A 21,015-nucleotide genomic window follows, 5' to 3' on the forward strand; every position below is an offset into this window, starting at 1 on the left:
GATCCAGCAAACTCCGGGCAAAGCACTGTTACATTCGCCGGCGGAGCCTTCCGGAACTCAACCCCCCGGCTAGATCACGAGTCCAGGCCTCCGGTAGGTCCTCCTCTTCACGCAAGAGAGGCCCTAGGACCGCCGCCTTTATTCAGGTCGGACCCCCACGTCGGCGACCATCCCGGGCTGGCCAATCCAACCCTCCACCGGCGACACCATCGCCGGCTTCCATGCTCCTCCATCTCGCCGCCGGATCGCGGTGATAGATCAAGGATCCACCACCACCGACCGCAGGCCGACCCTCTCCGGCGAAGAAGAGGGACACCTCCTCCGTCGAACCCAAGGCTGCTGCCCCGGGCGCCCTCGTGTCGCGGAAGAATCCCGAGATCGCCTCCACGCACCGTCGAGAGGCGCGGGGGAGGGCATGGCGCAGACCGAGGGCCTGGCCGCCGTCCACCCAGCCCCTGCTGGAGTGCTGCGGGGGAAGCCGACGGAAGGAGGGAGACAGGCCGCCACCGCCCAACCCACCCGCACCGGCCGGTCCGCCAGGGGATAGCCGCCGGGAGGAGAGGGCTGCAGCGCACGTCGCCCATCCCATCCGATCTGCGCCTGCTCCGCCATGCGTCGAGGAGGTGGGATCCGGCCGCCATTCATCACGCAGCGACGAGGAAGGGCCTCCGCCGCCGCCACGCCCCGAGGGTCTTTGCCCCGGTGGCGCTACCGGCGGCGGCGGCGGTTAGGGTTGGGAGGGTGGGGTGTGGGAGGGAGGGTTAGGTGCGGGAGAGCCAGATGCGTTTTTTTTTTGAGCCAGATGCGTTCTCTGGGAAGTGGACTAACTGATGCTTGTGTTCAACGGCGTTGGGGCAGCCTCTAGAGCCTTCCTAGGACTCCCCTGTGTCCTTCATGAGCCTCACAACTCGTGGCTGGGCCGAAATATCCAGGTATGGAAAGAGTTTGTGTCAAATATGTCACCAACTTTCGGAGTCCCGAGACTGCACGAACCTCCGCAGTAATTCTGCTGTGCCGGATGCATCCGTTGTCCGTTCTGGACGAATAAGATGTCCAAATTGTTCGGCTTGAAAGTCTCTACAACTTTGTAGTTTACGACTTTTCCATTGGACGTTGTTCTGATGGAGTTTCGAAGCAATCTTTGAAAAGTGTTCATCAGGGACAGATTTCGGGAAATTCCAGATTTCACCATAATGAGCTATTTTCTTCCATATTTGCCTATTTCCTGCACAACAAAGTTGAAACCAAGAACTTGTGCACTTTTGCAACTATTAATAGGTTAGTCTCTTAAAACATATAGTAATTGGTGTAAAACAAGCATGGAACATCAAAAATTATAGATACGTTTGCGACGTATCAACCCCACACACGCTCTTGCATAGATGTTGGATCAGAACATAAACTTAAGAACGGGGTACATAATATGCATCTATCAACATATATAAAAAAATATAATACGATCAGATCTCATAGAACAATATCATAGAACAAGGATGCACCATATAGGTATTAAAAATATGACCATAATCATGATAGGCTGCTCATATGGCACTAAGTACTATGAAGAACATGAGAGAAATAAATCAAGATACTGCCACAAAACCGTAGTCCAGAGGGGGACTACTCCCTCTTGGTCATGGTGATGATGATGAAGACGTTGGAGACGGTGGAGATCCCTCCGGCGGTGATCCCATCGGAGTTTCCCCCTCCAATCTTCTCTACAGCAGCCTCCGCTTGGTGTTTCTGTCTTTCTGCGGCGCTCTCCTCCCGATAATTCTTTGGGACCATATATATATAGTTGTTTTTATGGCAAAATACGTTGGTGGGCGAAAGAATCAGGGCAATCGAACAATCGAAGTGCGAACGGAGGTGGGTGGCGCGGCCAGGAAGTTGGGCCACGCCACCTGGCCTCGTTCGCTCCTAGGGCCTCTCCAGGTGTGCTCCAAAAGTTCATTATGTTTCTCCCGGTGAAAAAATGATGCTCCAAAAATTCCAGGTCAATTTGACTCCGTATAGATCTCTGAAAGTGAAATATGCGAAACAGGGTTTTCCTGTTCTGCAGGGTTATAAACCAAATAAAGGCGATCATTGGTAAATCATATATGTTGCAACTATGTAAAACATGGTATTATCATCATATATGTAAAATATGGTATTATCATCATATATGTTGCAAATATATGGGAATTCAATATGATAAAGGACTAAGTTTATGTATGCATTTTACATGCATCATGCATGCGGTCAACGATGAAGCTGCAAATGTTGGTTCGCCTGCTACGTGCGGTTGGTGGTGGAGCTGGAAAGAAGGGGTCGTTGTGCCGTGAGCAATAGGCAACGGAGGAGCTGCAAGGGAAGAGAGGTGGTGCTTCAAAAGTTGAGTGACAGAGCTGCAAAGGAATGACTATGCTGCTGTGAATGTCGTGTGTGTTGCTTCATGATCTTCATCTATATTAGTGTAAATGTTTTGCTACAATTGTTCTACGATTCTTCTACTTTAGTATAAACTTTTTGCTCCGATGTCTCTGGTGATGTCTCCGGCGAGATCGATTTTTACCATAATAACACAAATGTTGCAATGCTACAATAATAGTATGTATTTTGTGCTGCAATAGTATTCCTATGTTGATACTTTAGCGCAAAAGTACTGATGTGAGGTCTTCGGCGAAGTTCAGTGCTCCGACAAGGTCTCCGGCGAGTCCCCAACGAAGTAAGGTGCTCCGGCGAGGTCTCTGACGAAGTCCCCGACAAGGTCCATGTCCACTGGGTCTATTTCCTTTTTATTTTTAGTTGAACCATTTTTTTTTCTTCAATGAAGCAAAAGCGAGGTATTTTTTGCTGCGACGAAACAATATCTGAATTTGATGTGAAATTGTACACGTGTTAGATGGAGAACCCGGAGGCTGGGAGACTCTGTGCCTCCAGAGGATCCTCAGCGTCCTCTTTCACAATAGTAGCAACAACTTACTAATGCAATGTCAGTCGAACCAAAATTCAGTGCAAGATGTGCGCACCGGCCGACAGATCTAATGGAGCTGAGAGTAGTTCCAAAGCTGGCTTCGCAGATCACGATGAGCCGCTCGCACGTTGTTTTCCGTAACTCGGCCCATGCATCGCCTCGCCACCGCACATCCGCATACCCGACCGCGCTCTTCTCCTAGAGTGTGTTTGGTAGCATGTGGTACTTTTTTTTGCATGGACTGGTACGAAAAATGGGCCTTTTGATTTCATGTACTCTTCTCCATTGTTGCACGAACCAGGTTTTAAAGCACCTCCGGGCCAGGCCCGGGAGGAACGCCCAAATCGGTCGTTGCTGTGGAGCCTGGCCCATTGTCTTCATACGTCTACACGCGTTGGGAAGGGAGACGGAAACGTCGCATCCCTTCAGGAACACGCGTCATAACTCGCCTCACCACCCCATCTCGTTCCTCTCACTCGCCTCTTCTCTCTCACCTCCCTCCAAACTATCACATCACCAGAGCGGTTGCTCCACCGCTGACAAATCCGCTGCACCGCCGCAAGAGTACAAGCACTCATTAGTGGATGGAAGGGAAAAAAGTTATCTATGGGAGGTAAGGAGATGCTCATAAAGGAAGTTGCTCAAACCATACCGATATTTGTGATGACAATATTCAATATCCCAAAGAAAATTTGTCATCGTATTTCGCAATTATGGTGGGTGATGAAGATGACCATAAGAAGATGCATTGGGTGGCATGGTGGAAAATGTATATCCCTAAAGAAAGAGGAGGTATGGGGTTTCGAGACTTACATACTTTTAATACCGCCATGTTGGCGAAACAACGTTGGAGGCTTATGGAAGAGCCGAATTCCCTTTGTGCAAGAGTTCTCTGTGCTAAGTACTATCCATATGGTAACCTTCTAAATGCACAGCTTAAAAGCGGGAGCTCTTATACGTGGCAAAGTGTAATCTATGGTTTGCAAACTTTTAATCGAGGTTGCATTTGACGTGTTGTGGATGGGGAGCAAATATATATTTGGAATGACCCGTGTACACCTACCAACTAGTCCAACAAGGAAGGTGTACACTCTGGAAGGTGCTATTTTGCTTAATAAAGTGTCTGATCTTATTAATCCAGGCATGGGATCATGGGATGAGGAGTTGGTACGTGAGCTGTTCTGGAGTGTTGATGCTAATAGAATTCCTGAGGTTCCTATAGCTCCACCAGAGATGGAAGATTTTGTTGCGTGGCATCTTACAAAAACTTGCAATATTTACTGTTAGATCAGCTTATCACGCAGAGTGGGAATGCGAGTTTGGTAGACACAACCCGAATGTGATGGACATTGGTGGTTCACAAGGGAGTACTGTGTGGAAAAAATTATGGGGTTTACCTTACAATTACCATCCAAGGTTAAGATCTTTGATGATTGTAGAATTGTTACTTCTGGTTTTGGAGAGATTTTTTTGAGCATTGTAATAGGAAGACCAATGAGGTGGCACATGAGCTAGCTAGGCATAGTTTTTGTGACATGCATGTTGATTTTTTCTGGGATTCCCTATTTCTTTATTTTCGAAACTCATGAACCATGTAAGTGTTTGAGAATCAATAAAGCTTACCGACATGCTTTTTCCTAAAAAAAAAGAGAATGCAGGGATGGGGCGTTGGATACTTGGATGCCCCAACCCAACCCAGGCCGGAGCCGAGCGGCTCAACACATAGAACGGGGAAGAGTCCATGAGCTAGCAAGGAAGACGGGTAGCGGCTGCACATTAAAAACTGGCCAAGACGCCACACACCCATGCACATACAATCGCACCGCCCTTCCTCCTCCTCTCTAGTCTCTAGTACCTAGCTAGCGCCGCAACTCTCCGGCAGCGCGGCGCCAAGGGAAGGGTTGGGGCGGGGCGTGTTGGATCGATCTCGGTAGATGGCGGTGGGAGGGGGAAGCGGCGATGGCGGAGGCGGGGGCGGCGGCGGCGGCGGCAGCAAAGGAGGAGGAGGCGCCGCGAAGAGGGTGCCGATGCACCGGCTCTTCGCGTTCGCGGACCGGCGGGACGCGGTGCTCATGACGGTCGGCGCCGTGGCGGCCATGGCCAACGGCGTCGCGATGCCGTTCCTCGCCTTCCTCGTCGGCGATCTCGTCGACGCGTTCGGCCCCGCCCACCGCGCCAATGTCGTCCACGCCGTCGCCAAGGTTCGCGCCGTCTGAGAGGGTTCCGCTTATCTCGCGTTCCTGGCTCGTCGATTCCATGCCGTTCCTCGCCTGCCTATTTCCCTATTTGCTCTTGCCTCACTCGGTTAGAGGGTTAAGGGTTTTGGAATATGAAGCGTTCGTCTCTAGATTTTACCCCAATAAAGTAAATCGGATAATTTCGGGTCGAAGTTTACCAAACCCCCTCGGATCGAACGTTTAGACGAGTTTGTGCATGAATTTGCGTTTAACCGGCCATTTGGTGCTGGATCGGATTTACTGATCTGAAAAGAGCGGTCGATCACAAATTTCTCATTAGTTTCCTTCGAGATCCTGTGCTTTTTGTATAAAGTTTCAGATCCACAAGCTACGCGATTTGGTATGGAGCTTGAAACGTGCCAATCGCCAGAATTTTCAAGCTACTATGTCGTACGCATCTTAATTTTCTCTAACGAATTTGGCAAGATCGACTGTGACTGTGTGATCATAAGTTCATAGGTATGAGAAGACCTCATCTAGAACGGTTGATAGGTCTGCTTCTGTTGTAGGCTAACACGGTTCAATGTGGGAAACTGTTCAATAGAATATACTACTTTTGTTTGTATCTCAAAAGTTGGCTGGATGTATCATATTTTCATCCGAGAATATAGGTCTGTCTGTATCTCAAAATTTAGCTGGCTGTAATTATATTTTCACCCAAGAATGTTATTCAATAATTGCTATTTATTGTGTACACGCACTAGTACTCCCCAAGTAGTTCTGTTTCTATTTTTGATGCCTGGTGCTCTTGAACTTTAAAGTTGAACATGTCAGTGCTGTAGTTTCGTGTTCCTGAAAAGGAATTTTCCCTCTGTTGGCATTAATTAGCTGGCTTGCTTGCTTAGTCGGTGCTATCTTTTGACCATTTGTCATTGTGTGCTTTTGGTTTTCAGGTTTCTGTCAGATTTGTGTACCTAGCAATAGCTTCTGGAGTAGCAGGGTTTCTTCGTAAGTCTCATTTCTGTTACAGAATTTAGTTTGGAAGTGCATTATCCCATATTGCCTTCTGTTAAAAATTTCTCACACAGTATCCGTTTACTTTTCTCACGTATAGTTACGTAGTTTGTTATAAGATTGTGTACTTCCGTTGAGTCTCCGTGTAAACTTTAGATTCAAGGTGCGTATACTGAATATGTTCTTCTCGAAAAGTATGTATTATTCTATTGTTGGAAAATCAGCAATCCTGCTTTGGAAGGAATTAAAGATGAAAAATCATTTGCAAATGAAGTAAATTGTAAGCATGTGGTAGTATATCACCACAAATTATTATTTGACGATTTTCCTTAACTACACTATATGACGTGTCAGACCCAATTAATTATGCTAATTTAGGCCCCTACTGGAAACAAATTTATCTCTGGGCAATGTATGTGGTGTGTATCCTACCCTTTCCTATTTTGAGGTTATCTATTTGGGGTCGTGTCAGACCCAATTAATTATGCTAATTTAGGCCCCTACTGGAAACAATTTATCTCTGGGCAATGTATGTGGTGTGTATCCTACCCTTTCCTATTTTGAGGTTATCTATTTGGGGTATTTTTGTTTTTATTTATATATAAAAGTTCTAAAAACTTCTGGAATTTGTCACAGCCAAGTTGATGGTTTCCGGATTTTTTTTTATCTCTGTATAGAAGCTAATTATTATATATTCTTAGTTTCCACACTGAAGAAAACATAAAAGGACTAGAATTTATATTGTCAGGAGTAAAAGAAAAGACATAGGTCCAACCAGCTGATAAATTCCAATTTTATTAGCTATATTTTAAGTCTAAACTTTTTTTGTACAACATTTCCAAGTCGATTTGTTTGGAGACTCAGTGTATAACTTCTCCCACCATAATTTGAGTTAAAATCGGGCTATAGTTTTCATAGAGATCTAAGCATTAAGAAATTAGGGTAGCAACCAAGAATGGGCCACATTGACAAGACAAGACATTTTGGTGTACACATAATCATAAGTATAATGTTGGAAAATAATGTAGGCTTTAGTACTCCCTCCTGCCCCATTTAATTTATGCAGGTTTAAACTAGGCATAGCTAATCTGAATCTATGAGCTGTGAGAACTAAATCGGGCCAGAGGGAGTATTATTACTTGTAGGGATGTCAGAAAAGGCAATTGGTTACATATCCTTATCATACTACCTCTCTTAACTGTGCTGATGCATGCAGAGGTGTCATGCTGGATGGTGACTGGTGAAAGGCAGGCTGCACGCATCCGAGGGCTGTACCTTGAGACTATACTTAGACAAGATATATCATTTTTTGACGTGGAGACGTCAACTGGAGAAGTTATTGAAAGGATGTCTAGTGACACAGTGTTAATTCAAGATGCCATTGGAGAAAAGGTTAGACACATGTCTTATCCATGTGAATCATAACTTGCTCCTGAATTTTGACTATATGATGTGCCTTGTCTGAAGTAATTTTATGGAAAGAAGTTTGATGTGAAGTATACAACTTGTGCCTTCAGTTTTCTGTTTCTCTTAGAAGTACCACACAACTAGGTTCATTGTTAGGTCAAGTATATGTTACTGGTGCATGGATGTGTGAAGGCCACAGGTTTTTTCTGAAGTGTTCTTATGCAAATAGGTCTGATTATATAACTTGTGCCTTCAGTTTACTGTTTCTCTTAGAAACTATAAAACGTTGACCAACGGGGGAAGGATCCCTCCGTTGTTAGATAGATGAGAACTCTCCATAGATTTCTTTCATGCGGATAGGATCCCGTTTATTCCGAGTGCTTCACCTGCGACGAGAACCCGGGTGGACCGGCTCAACACCTTCTCTTAGAAACTATTAACACGACCAGGTTCATAGTTAGGCCAAGTATATGTTTCTGGCGCATGGACCTTGCATGGATCTGTGAAGGTCACATGCACTGTCCTGCCTTCGTTATTTTGAGTGAATCGTGATTTAGTGTAAGTTACCTTTCATAAGAATCTTGATAGCTTCAACTATGCAAATTTTGAGGCTATTTTTGGTATACAAATTTACTGATTAGAGTAGCAAGATTCTATAAAATGCATAGATTGACACACTTTTGATTTGACGCGCTTATGCAGGTGGGCAAGTTTCTCCAACTGATATCAACGTTTCTTGGTGGTTTTATCATTGCATTTTCAAGAGGCTGGCTTCTGTCCCTGGTAATGTTGTCAAGTATTCCTCCTGTTGTAGCATCAGCTGCAGTCATGTCGCTTGTCCTGTCAAAGTTATCATACCGTTCCCAGATGGCCTATGCCGAAGCAGGGAAAGTCGTTGAACAAACAATAGGATCAATCAGAACGGTAATATCTTTATTTCAGAAACTCCTACCCATATATTTCTTGTCCTTAGCTAACTTTTCCTTTTTTATCTTTATGAAAACAGGTGGTATCTTTCACTGGGGAGAGGAGAGCAATTGACAAATATCAGGAGTTTTTAAAAATATCATACAGGTCAACAGTCCACCAGGGCACAGCCGGGGGCCTTGGAATTGGTTCCCTTTTGCTTATTGTTTTCTGCAGCTATGGATTAGCTGTATGGTATGGTGCAAGGTTGATTATTGAGAAGGGATATACTGGGGGATATATCATTAATGTATTGATGGCGATCATGACTGGTGCAATGTTAGTATCTTCCTTTACATGGTTCAAGATACAAATAACCAAAATCAAATTGAATTATATTCATTTGCATGACGTTTTTTTCTGATTGTTGTAGGGCTCTTGGCCAATCTTCGCCATGCTTAACTGCTTTTGCATCAGGACAGATTGCCGCTCATAAAATGTTTGCAACAATTTATAGAAAACCTGAGATTGATGCCAGTGACAAGGGTGGCATTATACTGGACAACTTTGTTGGAGATGTTGAGTTGAAAGATGTCAATTTCAGTTACCCTGCACGGCCTGAGCAACGTATCTTCAATGGCTTCTCTATTAGCATTCCAACTGGCACAACAGTGGCATTGGTTGGGGAGAGTGGAAGCGGGAAGTCTACTGTAATTAGCTTGGTAGAGAGATTCTATGATCCACAATCAGGTGAAGTACTTTTGGATGGTGTTAATCTGAAAGAGCTAAACCTTAGTTGGATAAGGCAGAAAATAGGGCTTGTTAGCCAAGAGCCTATTCTTTTCACAACCACTATAGGAGAAAATATAGGGTATGGAAAAAGAGGTGCATCAGAGGAAGAAATCAGGAGCGCAATTGTGCTGGCCAATGCTGCGAAGTTCATCGACAAGTTACCAAATGTATGGTTATTTGATCCCTTCTTAGCCGTGCATTCTGTGATATAGTATTTCTGCACTATTTCTTTCACCCAATAATGATAAGCTGACAACTCTTACCAGGGACTTGATACAATGGTTGGTGAGCATGGAACACAACTATCCGGCGGACAGAAACAGAGAATTGCAATTGCAAGAGCAATTTTGAAAAACCCCAGCATACTACTTCTTGATGAAGCTACAAGTGCACTTGATGCCGAGTCTGAACGTGTAGTTCAAGATGCACTTAATAATATCATGGTGAACAGAACCACAATAATTGTGGCGCATCGCCTGAGCACTGTCAAAAATGCTGATACAATATCGGTGCTGCATCGTGGACAGCTTGTAGAACAAGGTACCTGTATTTCTTCATCACTTTTCAGTCATTCTTACTGCAATAATTCAACTGGGTCAAGTTTCACATTGTAAAATCAAGCTCTAATGGATGTTTGCACAACAGGACCGCATGCTGAGTTGATAAAAGATTCCAATGGAGCATACTCTCAACTTTTACGTCTTCAAGAGGTTAATACAGATAGGAAGGGATCTCATGGAGATGACTCCAACAGGTTACAATCAGCACCGGATACTGCAAATTCTGCAAGTCAACACAGCAGCATAAATCCATCACTTGAGAGATCTATGAGTAGATATTCGGCACAGGGTGGAAGCAGAAGGAACTCACAGACATTCTCATTGAATGAACACGTAACCGAAAGGGTTGATGATGTGAAGTCAGAGAAGAATGTAATCAGACGCCTACTCTACCTTCATAAGCCTGAGATTCCAATTCTTCTCTTAGGATGCACTGCTGCCGCAGCCAATGGTGCTATACTTCCTGTGTTCGGTATGCTGCTTTCAAGTGCCATTAACACATTCTATGAACCACCCCAGAAATTGAGAAAAGATTCAGCGTTCTGGGCAGAGATCTATGTGATGTTGGGTGTCATCTCCATCCTTATCATCCCAATGCAATACTCTTTGTTCAACATGGCAGGTGGTAAACTTATCGAGCGCATACGTGCTGTATCATTTACTCGGGTTGTTTACCAGGAAATAGGATGGTTCGATGACCCGTTGAACAGCAGGTACTTTTGTGTTCACTTATTCATTTGATACATCAATGTTGTGGAATCGCTATTTTTTTGTGTGTTTCCTGATTCTCATGCATTCTCCAGTGGCGCAATAGGCTCCAGGTTATCAGGGGATGCAGCATCTATTAAGAGCATTGCTGGGGATGTCTTATCATTGATAGTGCAAAGCCTAAGCACTTCTGTTGTCGGTATTATAATAGCCATGACTGCAAACTGGCAACTAGCACTCATAGTATTGTGCTTCCTTCCTTGCGTGATTGCACAGAGTTACGCTCAAGGCAGGTTGATGAGGGGTTTTGGTGCTGACGCCAAGGTACTAATCCTTTTCACCCGCCTGTATCATATTGTAGTTATTTGCTGATCTGTTCCTTTTCATGGCAATCAGATCATTCTGTAGTTATTTGCTGAAATTTTGTGTAATGGTTGACTGCAGGAAATGTACGAACAAGCAAGCACAATTGCCAGTGATGCCATCAGTAACATCAGGACTGTTGCTTCATTTTGTGCAGAAGAGAAGATAATCGAAAGCTACCGAAACAAATGTGAAGGTCCTTTGACGAAAGGAGTTCGTCAAGGGACTATAAGTGGTGTGGGTTATGGATTCTCATTCGCGTTGCTCTTCTGTTTTTATGCTGTATCCTTTTACGTTGGAGCTCGCTTTGTACACAATGGGACAGCAGAAGTTGGGCAAGTCTTCAAGGTGAGAACCAAAAAACTAATAGGGCCAAATAACACAACTGAGACTTCTTCTCATTGCAACTTCTGTTTCTGTTTCTTGAAAAAATGCAGGTCTTCTTTTCTTTAACCATGATGGCTGTTGGAGTTTCGCAGTCGAGTTCGCTTGCTCGGGATTATAGCAAAGTGCAAGATGCAGCTGTTTCTATTTTCAGGATTATTGATAGGGTATCCAAGATTGACGCAAGCTCTGAGGTAGGAAGGACACTAGACACAGTGGAAGGGAATATAGAGTTGCAGCACGTGAGCTTCAAGTACCCTGCTCGGACTGACGTGCAAATCTTCAGAGATTTGTGCTTGAGGATACCATCTGGCAAGGTAATACTTTTGTTTTCACAATCAAGCAAAACGTACCTTCTTCTGATAATCAAAACATCAGTTTTCTCCCATTAAAATTAAGTTTCATACTTATAGAGCTCTTTTTACATGACTTTGAACTTCTGCTGTAAAACTTAAACAAGTTAAAAGTAACTTAAACTGAGGCAGAGTCGATAGCACACAACCCAATGTAAATAGATCTGACAGTTCCTTATGAAATGTTGAGCAGTGTAACAACATTAGAGTTAATACTAATGGAGCCGAAGTGTGTCTCAGACCAAATTGACTTGACGTGCTCTCACAAGCTGAAACTAGTTCCCAGAACTCAAATAACTGGTTGGTCCTAAACCCTGGCTTGCCATTACTAAATACTGACAAGTTTGTTGCAGACTGTGGCGCTTGTTGGGGAAAGCGGAAGTGGGAAATCGACGGTGATAGCCTTGATCGAGAGGTTCTACGATCCTGACTCTGGTGCCATCTTTCTAGACGGGGTTGATCTGAAGACCCTCAAGCTCAGCTGGCTCAGGCAGCAGATTGGTCTGGTAGGCCAAGAACCAGTCCTCTTCGACGACACCATCAGAGCAAACATCGCCTACGGCAAGAATGAGCAGGTATCCGAGGAAGAGATCATCGCCGTCGCCGAGGCCGCCAATGCCCACCGGTTCATCTCCTCCCTCCCACACGGGTATGACACGAGCGTCGGCGAGCGTGGGGTGCAGCTATCCGGCGGGCAGAAGCAGCGGATAGCCATCGCAAGGGCGATCCTCAAGGACCCCAAGCTGCTTCTGCTGGACGAGGCGACCAGCGCGCTGGACGCTGAGTCGGAGCGCATCGTGCAGGAGGCACTGGACAGGGTGACTGTCGGAAGGACAACAGTGGTTGTGGCTCACCGGCTGTCGACCATCACCGCGGCCGACAAGATTGCAGTCGTTAAGAATGGCGTGGTCGCCGAGGAAGGCCGGCACGAGCAGCTGCTGCGCCTGCCCGGTGGGGCCTATGCGTCCCTTGTTGCGTTGCAGTCTAGCAGCTCGTGAACTGAACACACTAGGAATGATGCTCTTGCTTCGTATTGGTAGGATGAGAGTATAGAATAGTCTTTGCCGATTTCAATTGGTTTTTCTTTTTTCACTGTATGGAAATTACCACGCTGTCAACGTAGCAACAAGACAGGCTTCCACTCTTTCTTTCCCCGAAGGGTAATAATGGATATGTCTTTCGTTGATAACTTCCACTCCTGTATACACCTCTTTCGTGTACTTGCAGCATTGCTAAGGCCGTTTCAGCCTGCCGAGTGCCTGCTGCTGCTACTGGAAATACAATGAACAGATCCTACAACTTTTATGAGCTCGAAATTCTCAACGGTTTTATCCCAGATTTCAAGAAAAGCTTTGTTGTCAATCTTGCAAAGTCGATCTAGCAATTGTATAGCTAAACGTTCCAGCAGTAGCACATGAAGGGGAATAGCAGGGTGCATTGGTGTGACCGATCTTCAGGATCACTAACACCAACATGAAACAGCAAATTGATCACACAGCTGAAGGTACAAGGCTGTAGTCACATTTAAGCTCCAAACAGAGTTCCATTAAAATCCTGTTCAGCTGCAATTAGCCATATATACACAAAGCAAAGTTTCATGGAAGCCTGCAGCATCATTGTCACAGATGCTGTTCGGCCATCATGGATTAGTTAACGAGAAGAAAAAACATACTACCTCTGTCCATAAATAGATGTCTTAGATTTATCAAATTTTGGATGTATATAGACACTATTTAGTGTATAGATTGATCCAAATTTAGACAAGTACAAGCAAAACGAAAACTTTTATTATAGCTGTTTCGAACCAACCAGCCTACTGTTATACTACATACAACAGTATGGAATGCCCACCTACACATAAAGAGAGGCGACACCGGAGAGGGGAAATTGTACAGTGAAGAAATGCGAGAACTTTTATTCCCTGCCGTATAAGAACTAAATTCAACACAAAAAATTCAAAAAATCTAAGTAGCATCTACACACAAAAATAAGCTGACAACCATACGTGAAAAAAACGTGAGTCATCTTCAGGGTGAAGATTCAAATAGTTGCTATAACAACTACTCAGCTGCTTTCATTGCCACTGATTCGGGAATGCTTCCCTGTAGGTCATATCCTCATTATGAGAAGCTTCTCTTGTGGCTGCATCCCTAGCTCGAGCATTTAGGAGCCTCTCTGCAATCCTATCTTTTGTGGTAACTTTTTTCTTCAGCATCGATGCTAGTGTGGGTTCCTTTGTTTTACCTCGACGTCGACCCCGTCGGCCCAGTGTTTCAGAAGGTTGGTCATATGCTGCCGCTGAGTGGGGAGTTGAAGCAATAGCCGCTTGTCGCAGAACATCTTCATTATGCTGACGGATTCTCACACGTCGGGCTTTTTCACGCGCTTTCTCATCCATGTCCCTTTTCCGAACATTCTTAATTGCTTGCCTCGCCAGCTGATCCATTGTATTTTTACCAAGATTATGAGCTCCATCCATGACGCCAGTGTCATTGTTACTGTTTGTAGTCATTGAAGGAGAAGGCTCCGGCGTATATTCACCATCACTGCTTCCATTTGTCTCAATCGGAATTCTTCCTCCTGCATCACAGATGTCACCACTCTGCTCAACGGGATCACCTCCTGCACCAGAACTGCCATCATTTAGACCAATTGGCTTTCCTTCTGAATCACGTGGGATGATGGGTCCATGAAAAGGGCATATCTTGAGATCCCTTCTGTGGCAAAGACCTCCTTTCTTCAGAGGTGCACGGCATGGTAGGATCTCAACCGGCTCTTCCTTATAAACAGAATGGTGAACATTTAACTCTGCAATCTTTGCTGCAGGTATAACAGCATCATTATCCATCCTTCCCCAATGGCTGTCGAGCTCAAGCCCCCTCTGGTTTACATGTGCATCCCCATTGGAACCCCACCGGTCCAAGACTGAGCTCCATGATACCAAAGGTGCTTCAGCAAGGAGCCTTGCTCTCTCTGGATCCATCTCCTGAGATGTATTGCCAGCATTTGGCATGTCATTGTCACCAGAGTTCACTGCGCCCACCACCCCCTTTCCCTTTCTAGCGTCCTTGCTGGAACCTGCAACATCCGCACTGCTCTCAGCTCTAGCAGGACTAGGAACTTCAATCTTACCCTCCTCCCAATCTTCATCCTCTTCCTCCTGAATATCCTTCTTCCTACGAACATTATCAAGATCAAGACCAAGCTCATTGCACTGGCCTCTCACCGCGCGTATTTCATTCTTAACATCAATGAGTTCCTTGAGCGCGGAATCTCTGAACCGGTTATCTGCAAGATTGACTCTAATAAGCACAGATATCCAATCCTGAATGGTGCCAAAGTGCTTTGACATAAGGAGCCGGTACGCCTCCCTCAACGCATCAAAAACAGCCTCGTTTTCCTTGGTTTCAGGCACCCATTCCCCGGCCATCAACGACGCTGCCCTGATACTCCGCATCGCCAACGAAGCAACCTCCTGCTCCTCCTCGTCGTCGTCCGCGTAACCCTCGAATTTCTCGTACTCGGCACGGATGATCGCCAGCCCGCTGCGGATCTCTTGGATGGTGGATCGGATTTCAGCCTTTATGGACGAAATGTCCTGGCGCAGCTGCTGAACCTTGGCAGTCAAGATCTCCTGCGTGCGTGCCTCCCGCGCCGCACGAGCCTCGACGGCTGCGCGGATGCCGGGGAACTGGATACGGGCGGACTCCTTGAGGTACTCGACGGCGAGACGGAGCTGGCGGTAGTGCAGGCCGAAGAGGTGGTGCCAGCGCTCGAGCGCCTGGATGGCGGACTTGCGGAGCGTGTTGGCGGAGGCAGCCGGCGGCGGGAGCTGGTCGTCGCTGCGGAAGCCAACGGCTAGCGGGACGAATCCGTCGAGCGCGTCGGCGAGGAGGGAGCGGAAGAGCTTGGAGCGCATGAAGAGCTCGTCGACGATGCTGAAGGCGAGGAGCCGCACCTGCGCACAAAGGGGAAACTGAATGAGCCTAGGGTTGGGGAAATTGGGGAGATCAGCATAGGAGAATCGGGGAGTTGGGGATTAGCGCAGGAGATAAGGAGGAGCTTACGCACATGGGAGTGGGGCTTGGACATGAGGGAGAGGAGGAGGCGGAAGGCGTCGCGGATGGCGCCATCGGAGGCGCGAGCCGAGGACTTGATGGCGCGGAGGAGGACGGGGTCGACGGAAGGAGCGGTGGTGGAGGTGGCGCGCTCGATGAGGGACGCTATAGACGTATCCACCGTCGAGGAGATGGAGGGGTTCGAGCCCGACTCCGCCGACGACGACGAGGGCGGCCGGCCGGAGGAGAATGTCGCACGAGGCATTGCGGCGGTTTGGTGGCGAACGGAGAGCCGTGCGGCGATTCGTCTTGCCTGGCCGCGGGGATAGGGCCGCCCAAGTCAAAAGAAGAAGAAGAAAAGTTCCGTGCAAAAACAGCTCTTCTTTAAAAAAAAAATGTATTTTTTGTTTAATTTCAGAAATAATACACGATTCCAGAAATTTTAAAAATAAATATGGCCTCGGTGTGGCCCACGCCGGTAGGGACCTATCAGCTTCGTCGTCGCCGATAAGTATTTGTTAGCCTATAGTCGACGTCAAAAGCTTCCCATAATAGGTGATGGCCCACCGAGGTACTTATTGGCTTCGCCGACACCAATAAATACTTATCCGTGTGGGCCAAGCCAAATCCATATTATTTTGTAAATTTCTAAAATAATATTATTTCTAAAATTTAATTAAAATGTACTATTTAAAAAATAGCAATTCGAGAGAATTGATTACTGGCTTAGAGCCACGACTTACTTTTGTATTTTTCCATCCGTCTAATGAAAAAATATTTTAAATTTGTTTAATTTCGATGTATCTACATACTTAGATCACTCGGGCACCGTCTCGTGCAGCATCGCGTCCAGCCTATGGTCCTCTTCATCGCAGGATCACCTTGATCCCCGCCCATGGAGGGCCATGGCCGATGGGTGGAGGCCTCCATGCATCGCGAGCTACGCTCCCTCATTCTCTATTTTCCACTAGCTCCACTTCATCGCCCTCATTCTCAACTCTAGTCCCGCCACTCGCTAGGTACATTTCCCCCAAATCCATGGAAAATCAGAGGCTTACGCTGGCGATTTGCGAAGATAAGGGTGTGCATGAGAGCTGTGGCGGAGCGTGACAAGCTAGGCTCGAGATAAAAGGGGGAGAGGGGGTGGGATTTGGTGAAAGCTTTTCAAGTACGCATAGTCCATCAAGCATGGCGAGGACGTGGGTCTCAGAGGCGTAGACGCGAAACACTAGATCTACTTCATCCTCAGATGGATTAGGGAAAAGGGATGGGCACTCCCTAAAATCTGCTTCTAGCTTTGATAGATTTAATCTGATGAGTAGTTGTGGTAGGACAGAAGTAGACAATATGTATGAATGAGTAACGAGATATCAACTTGTCAATGCCTACGAATTGTAGAGTTAGTGTTTCGTAGAAAGTAGAGGGCAAGTAGATCTCGAAAGTTATCAGCCGAACAAAGGTGTTCAACTCAATATTACGGTGGCTGGGGTTTACAATGATTCGATCATTATTTTGACCTCATCGTCCCTTTTATATAGGAGGAGAAACCGAGGGTTACAACGTGTCGTACAAGTACAAACTTTCGGGCCGCAGTGGGCCTTTCTCGATATTGATACAAATTTCCATAATAGCTATACTTTCCTAATCCGAACATCTTCAATCTTCTGGGCCTCCAAAGTTTTGAGTCCATGGGCATTTGGCTACAATAATAAACCAGGGGTATATATACGACATACCCCTTAGGCATGCCTATGTCAGTAGCCCCCGAGATTTTACTCGAGCCGTAGAGTCGGGGAAAATCTCCATCTTTCATCTGTTTGACAATACTTTCGAGTTGTGCTCAATTCTTACTCGATGTCTATATTGTACAAGGATAATGGTAAACGAGGCTGGTTCATCTAACGGATCAGGTACTAGATAATTGCTCTTATGGCAAACCCGCGTAAACATACTTCAAGTTCAACCTGGGATACTGGTGTAATTCAGTACTTGCCGCTTGAGGATTTACCGAAAATTGAATTCCAGCTATTTTATCGAGTACCCAACGCGTCCGCTAGGATTTTTCTTCACATCTATTGATGTGGATAAAGTGGGAGAGCGCATTCGGGTGTGATGCCACGCCACACAGGATGGATCCTGGGGTCTTACCTTCGTGACCCTTTTGCGAGTCACGAGATTCAGAGTTTCTATCGCGACGGACGCGCTCTGAGAATATATTGTCGAGTGCCTTTGTTCGGCTGATGAAATACTCCATTTCTTCGAGTTTATGTATTTCACCAAATAATATCTTGGCTCCCGATGGGAGTACAGGATGAGTTTCATGAAACTCGAAGATGTATGCACACAACCGAAATTCTTCGGTTCCATTCAGTATTGCTTTGCTATCTTGATCTCTTTTATTATCAAGTTTCATCGGGTGCGCGACTAGCGCTCCCGATGAGAGTAACCCCCGAGCCTACAGTCGAGTGTTTGCACTTGGGTGTAGGCTCAACTTTGCTATTAACTAACTCTATTTTTTCATCATTAACTTGTCTTATCAGCAATATAATCTATATTGCTAATAAGAGTAGCCCCCGAGCATATGGTCGGGTGCTTGCAGCCGGACATAGGCTCCAAATTTTATATTTCTCGCCACATATTGTCTTGGTAACTCTAATATTTTCTCAAACGTGACGTCGATGCTGACAAAGACCAGGTGTTGTCGTCTCGGGAAGACACGACTGCTGGTGGACCACTGTTTTGTGGGTCCAAAATCTCTGCTCTTCTCCCACGTCGCATAAGTGGGGCTCGCACGTTCTCCGATATTCCCGGCACACGCGCAGTAACTTCTTTGTTTCCAAAATAAACTGTAAAAATAACTTTACCATGCTGCCACATGTAAGGCCAGGATTATTGTGCGTATATCCTACGGTTCCACCACTTCGTCTTCCAGGTTATAAAAGTTAACCCTGGATCTTATTTTCCCCTTCACTCCGCCGCACGAATCATTTGCCTCTGCCATTGCCCTAGCTCTCACCATCACTCACGCTCGCTGCTCCAAACTCCTCCTCACTTCATCAGTGCTCTTGCGTCGCTGCCATGCCTCCGCGAACCAAGCGCACCAAGAACATCACCGCCGGTGCCTCCGCTCGAGCGGAGAAGGAGAAAGACTCTGGGTGGGAGAGATTGAAGTTCACCAAGCAGGACCACCGCAAGCTCAAGAAGATGGGCTTGCTAACGAATGATGAGACGATGCAAATCCCAGGGGATGAAGCCACTCCAGCTCCTCTCGAAGGTTTCCGGGTAATTTTCACCGATTTCTTCGTGGCCTTCTGTTTGTTATGGGATTCAGCTGTATCAGCTGACTCCTAATTCCATTTTCCACATTTATATCTTCATCACACTTTGCGAGTGCTTCCTTGGCATCCATCCCCAATGGGGCCTATGGAAACACATCTTTTAGCTCCGTCGAAACAACTTGAGAAACGCCATCTACAACGTAGGTGATATTTGTATCTGCGTGCGGCCGGAAGCCAGTTATTTTGACTTGAAATTCGCCGACTGCGTCCAAGGCTGGCACAAGAAGTGGATGTACGTCAAGGATGAATCAACTAGCACCCAACAATTTGGCCTTGCTCCCTTTGATGTGTGGCAAGAAATCTTGAGGCGTAAATCTTGGGATGCTGAAGCTACACCCGAAGAATTGGCGACTACCAAGTCCTTGATTGCTCGGATCGAATCTCTGCAAAATACCCAAGGGCAAGAATTGTCGGGTGTGAAAATCATCGCGCATTTTCTGTGGATTCGTGTGCAGCCCCTCCAGGCTCGTGCGAGTCCCCTCTGGCTATACTCCGGTGCCGGTGATGCTGCTAGGATTTCCAAAGATCTTTCCGTGAAGGACTTGAAGAAAATAGTGTGCCACTTTACTTCGCTTAGAAAAAAGAGTCCAGTTCCTGCCTCCTACCGCGTGGAGCCATTCAGTGGTACCCACGCCCTTCCAGCTGTAAGTGTTTTTCTTTAGTTTTTTGCCTTTGCCTTTCCTGCTTATTTTGAACCTCCATTATGTTAACTCGCACTTTTATTATGTAGAACCATCAAATACTTTCTTCCCTTCCTCCTACTCCCGAAGGTGGGGATGTGCCTGAGCGTGCAATCATCACTGACGACTCGCAAGAAACTTCAGTTCGTGACAGTGAATCCACGGAATCTGAAAAGAGTGCGGGTTCATCTGATAAAATCTCGGAGTCAGTACACGCCTCTTACTCCTCCCAAACAAATTTCGTCCCTCCTGCGGCTTCTCCAGAGAAAGGCAAGAGAATAAGAACACATGACGAAGAGGATTCTGGCACGTCCAAGCTATCTCAGCCAGCTGTCGAAGAATCTTCTCATGAAGAACAAGCAGTGTTTGACCCCTTCGCTTCTGCCGCCGTCGTAAGCTCGTAAGTTTATTTTTCTTCCGCTCAACTATTTTGACTTGATTTATTTTTCCGTATGCTGAAATATTTTGTATATGGATAGGGATGATGAAGAACATCCAGACCTCGATGCTTCCAGACTAGCAAACACGAGTACATCCAATACGTTGGTCATCTCAGAGGACCCAAAAACTGCCCTGGAAACCTCAGATCCACCACGAAGCCCCCGGGTCTCGAAGAAAAGACCAAAGACATGTGCCGTTGGTAAGGGGGTAGTTTCCACTGAGAGTTTATCGACTCCTCTTCTCGATGATGTAAGTATCTTTTTGCCTTCCTTTGCCTTTTTGTTTTACTCGAGAAACATCATCTCTCTAACTATTTTGCAGCCCTTATTGAAGGAGATGGTCGACATAGGTACCCGATTTATCAGGTTCCACGATGAAGCTGACTCCTTAAGAAGTAAGTTTTTTGTATATGTTGATTAATATCCCTTTGTTGTTTTTCTTATAACATGACCCTTCCTTTTACCCAGGAGTCTTGCACCTTGCTGAGAGGCACGCCAAAGAACTGGAAGAGAAACTCGAAGCTAGCGAAGAAGCTGAAACAAAATCTATGAGTGTTGGAGACCTTCGAGATAGGCTTAATGTCGCCGAGACGGCCCTGAGCGAGAAGGAAGAAAAGATTGCCCAACGAGAAGCCGCCATTGTTGTACATCTTGATACACAATCTGCCAGATTCTTGAGTAATGTTCCTTTTTTCCTTCTACCGCCCCTTTTTTTGTTTGCTTGTACCACCGTCATATTTATATTGAAAAGTACTTCTTTCTTCAACAGAAAAAATTGGTGAGATGTATAACAGGAACCAGGATTTGGAAGAAGATGCTCTCCTGGATACTCTCTCAAATCTGGAGATGAACTGCACCTTGGCGCGCGATTGCTTG

General features: G+C 46.0%; 2 protein-coding genes across 2 annotated transcripts; one reads left to right on the forward strand and one right to left on the reverse strand.

Annotated features, from left to right (window-relative positions):
• The first annotated feature begins 4,974 nt into the window (after window positions 1–4,974).
• LOC124687979 (ABC transporter B family member 11-like) lies at window positions 4,975–12,621 on the forward strand. The gene is made up of 12 exons (XM_047221697.1): window positions 4,975–5,169; window positions 6,090–6,144; window positions 7,367–7,542; window positions 8,260–8,481; window positions 8,564–8,802; window positions 8,897–9,422; window positions 9,522–9,795; window positions 9,901–10,528; window positions 10,619–10,847; window positions 10,968–11,234; window positions 11,324–11,587; window positions 11,977–12,621. Exons 1-12 carry the CDS (start codon window positions 4,987–4,989, stop codon window positions 12,619–12,621), a joined length of 3,708 nt encoding a protein of 1,235 aa, XP_047077653.1. The 5' UTR covers window positions 4,975–4,986.
• A 767-nt stretch (window positions 12,622–13,388) lies between these two features.
• On the reverse strand, window positions 13,389–15,962 carry LOC124692838 (UV-stimulated scaffold protein A homolog). Its single transcript, XM_047226280.1, has 2 exons — window positions 15,695–15,962; window positions 13,389–15,581 (listed from the first exon to the last, which is right to left on the reverse strand). The coding sequence occupies exons 1-2, from the start codon at window positions 15,944–15,946 to the stop codon at window positions 13,698–13,700; spliced, it is 2,136 nt and encodes a 711-aa protein (XP_047082236.1). The 5' UTR covers window positions 15,947–15,962; the 3' UTR covers window positions 13,389–13,697.
• Between the last annotated feature and the right edge of the window lie 5,053 nt (window positions 15,963–21,015).

Source organism: Lolium rigidum, chromosome 2, assembly GCF_022539505.1.
Source record: "Lolium rigidum isolate FL_2022 chromosome 2, APGP_CSIRO_Lrig_0.1, whole genome shotgun sequence".
Classification (NCBI taxonomy): Eukaryota; Viridiplantae; Streptophyta; class Magnoliopsida; order Poales; family Poaceae; genus Lolium; species Lolium rigidum.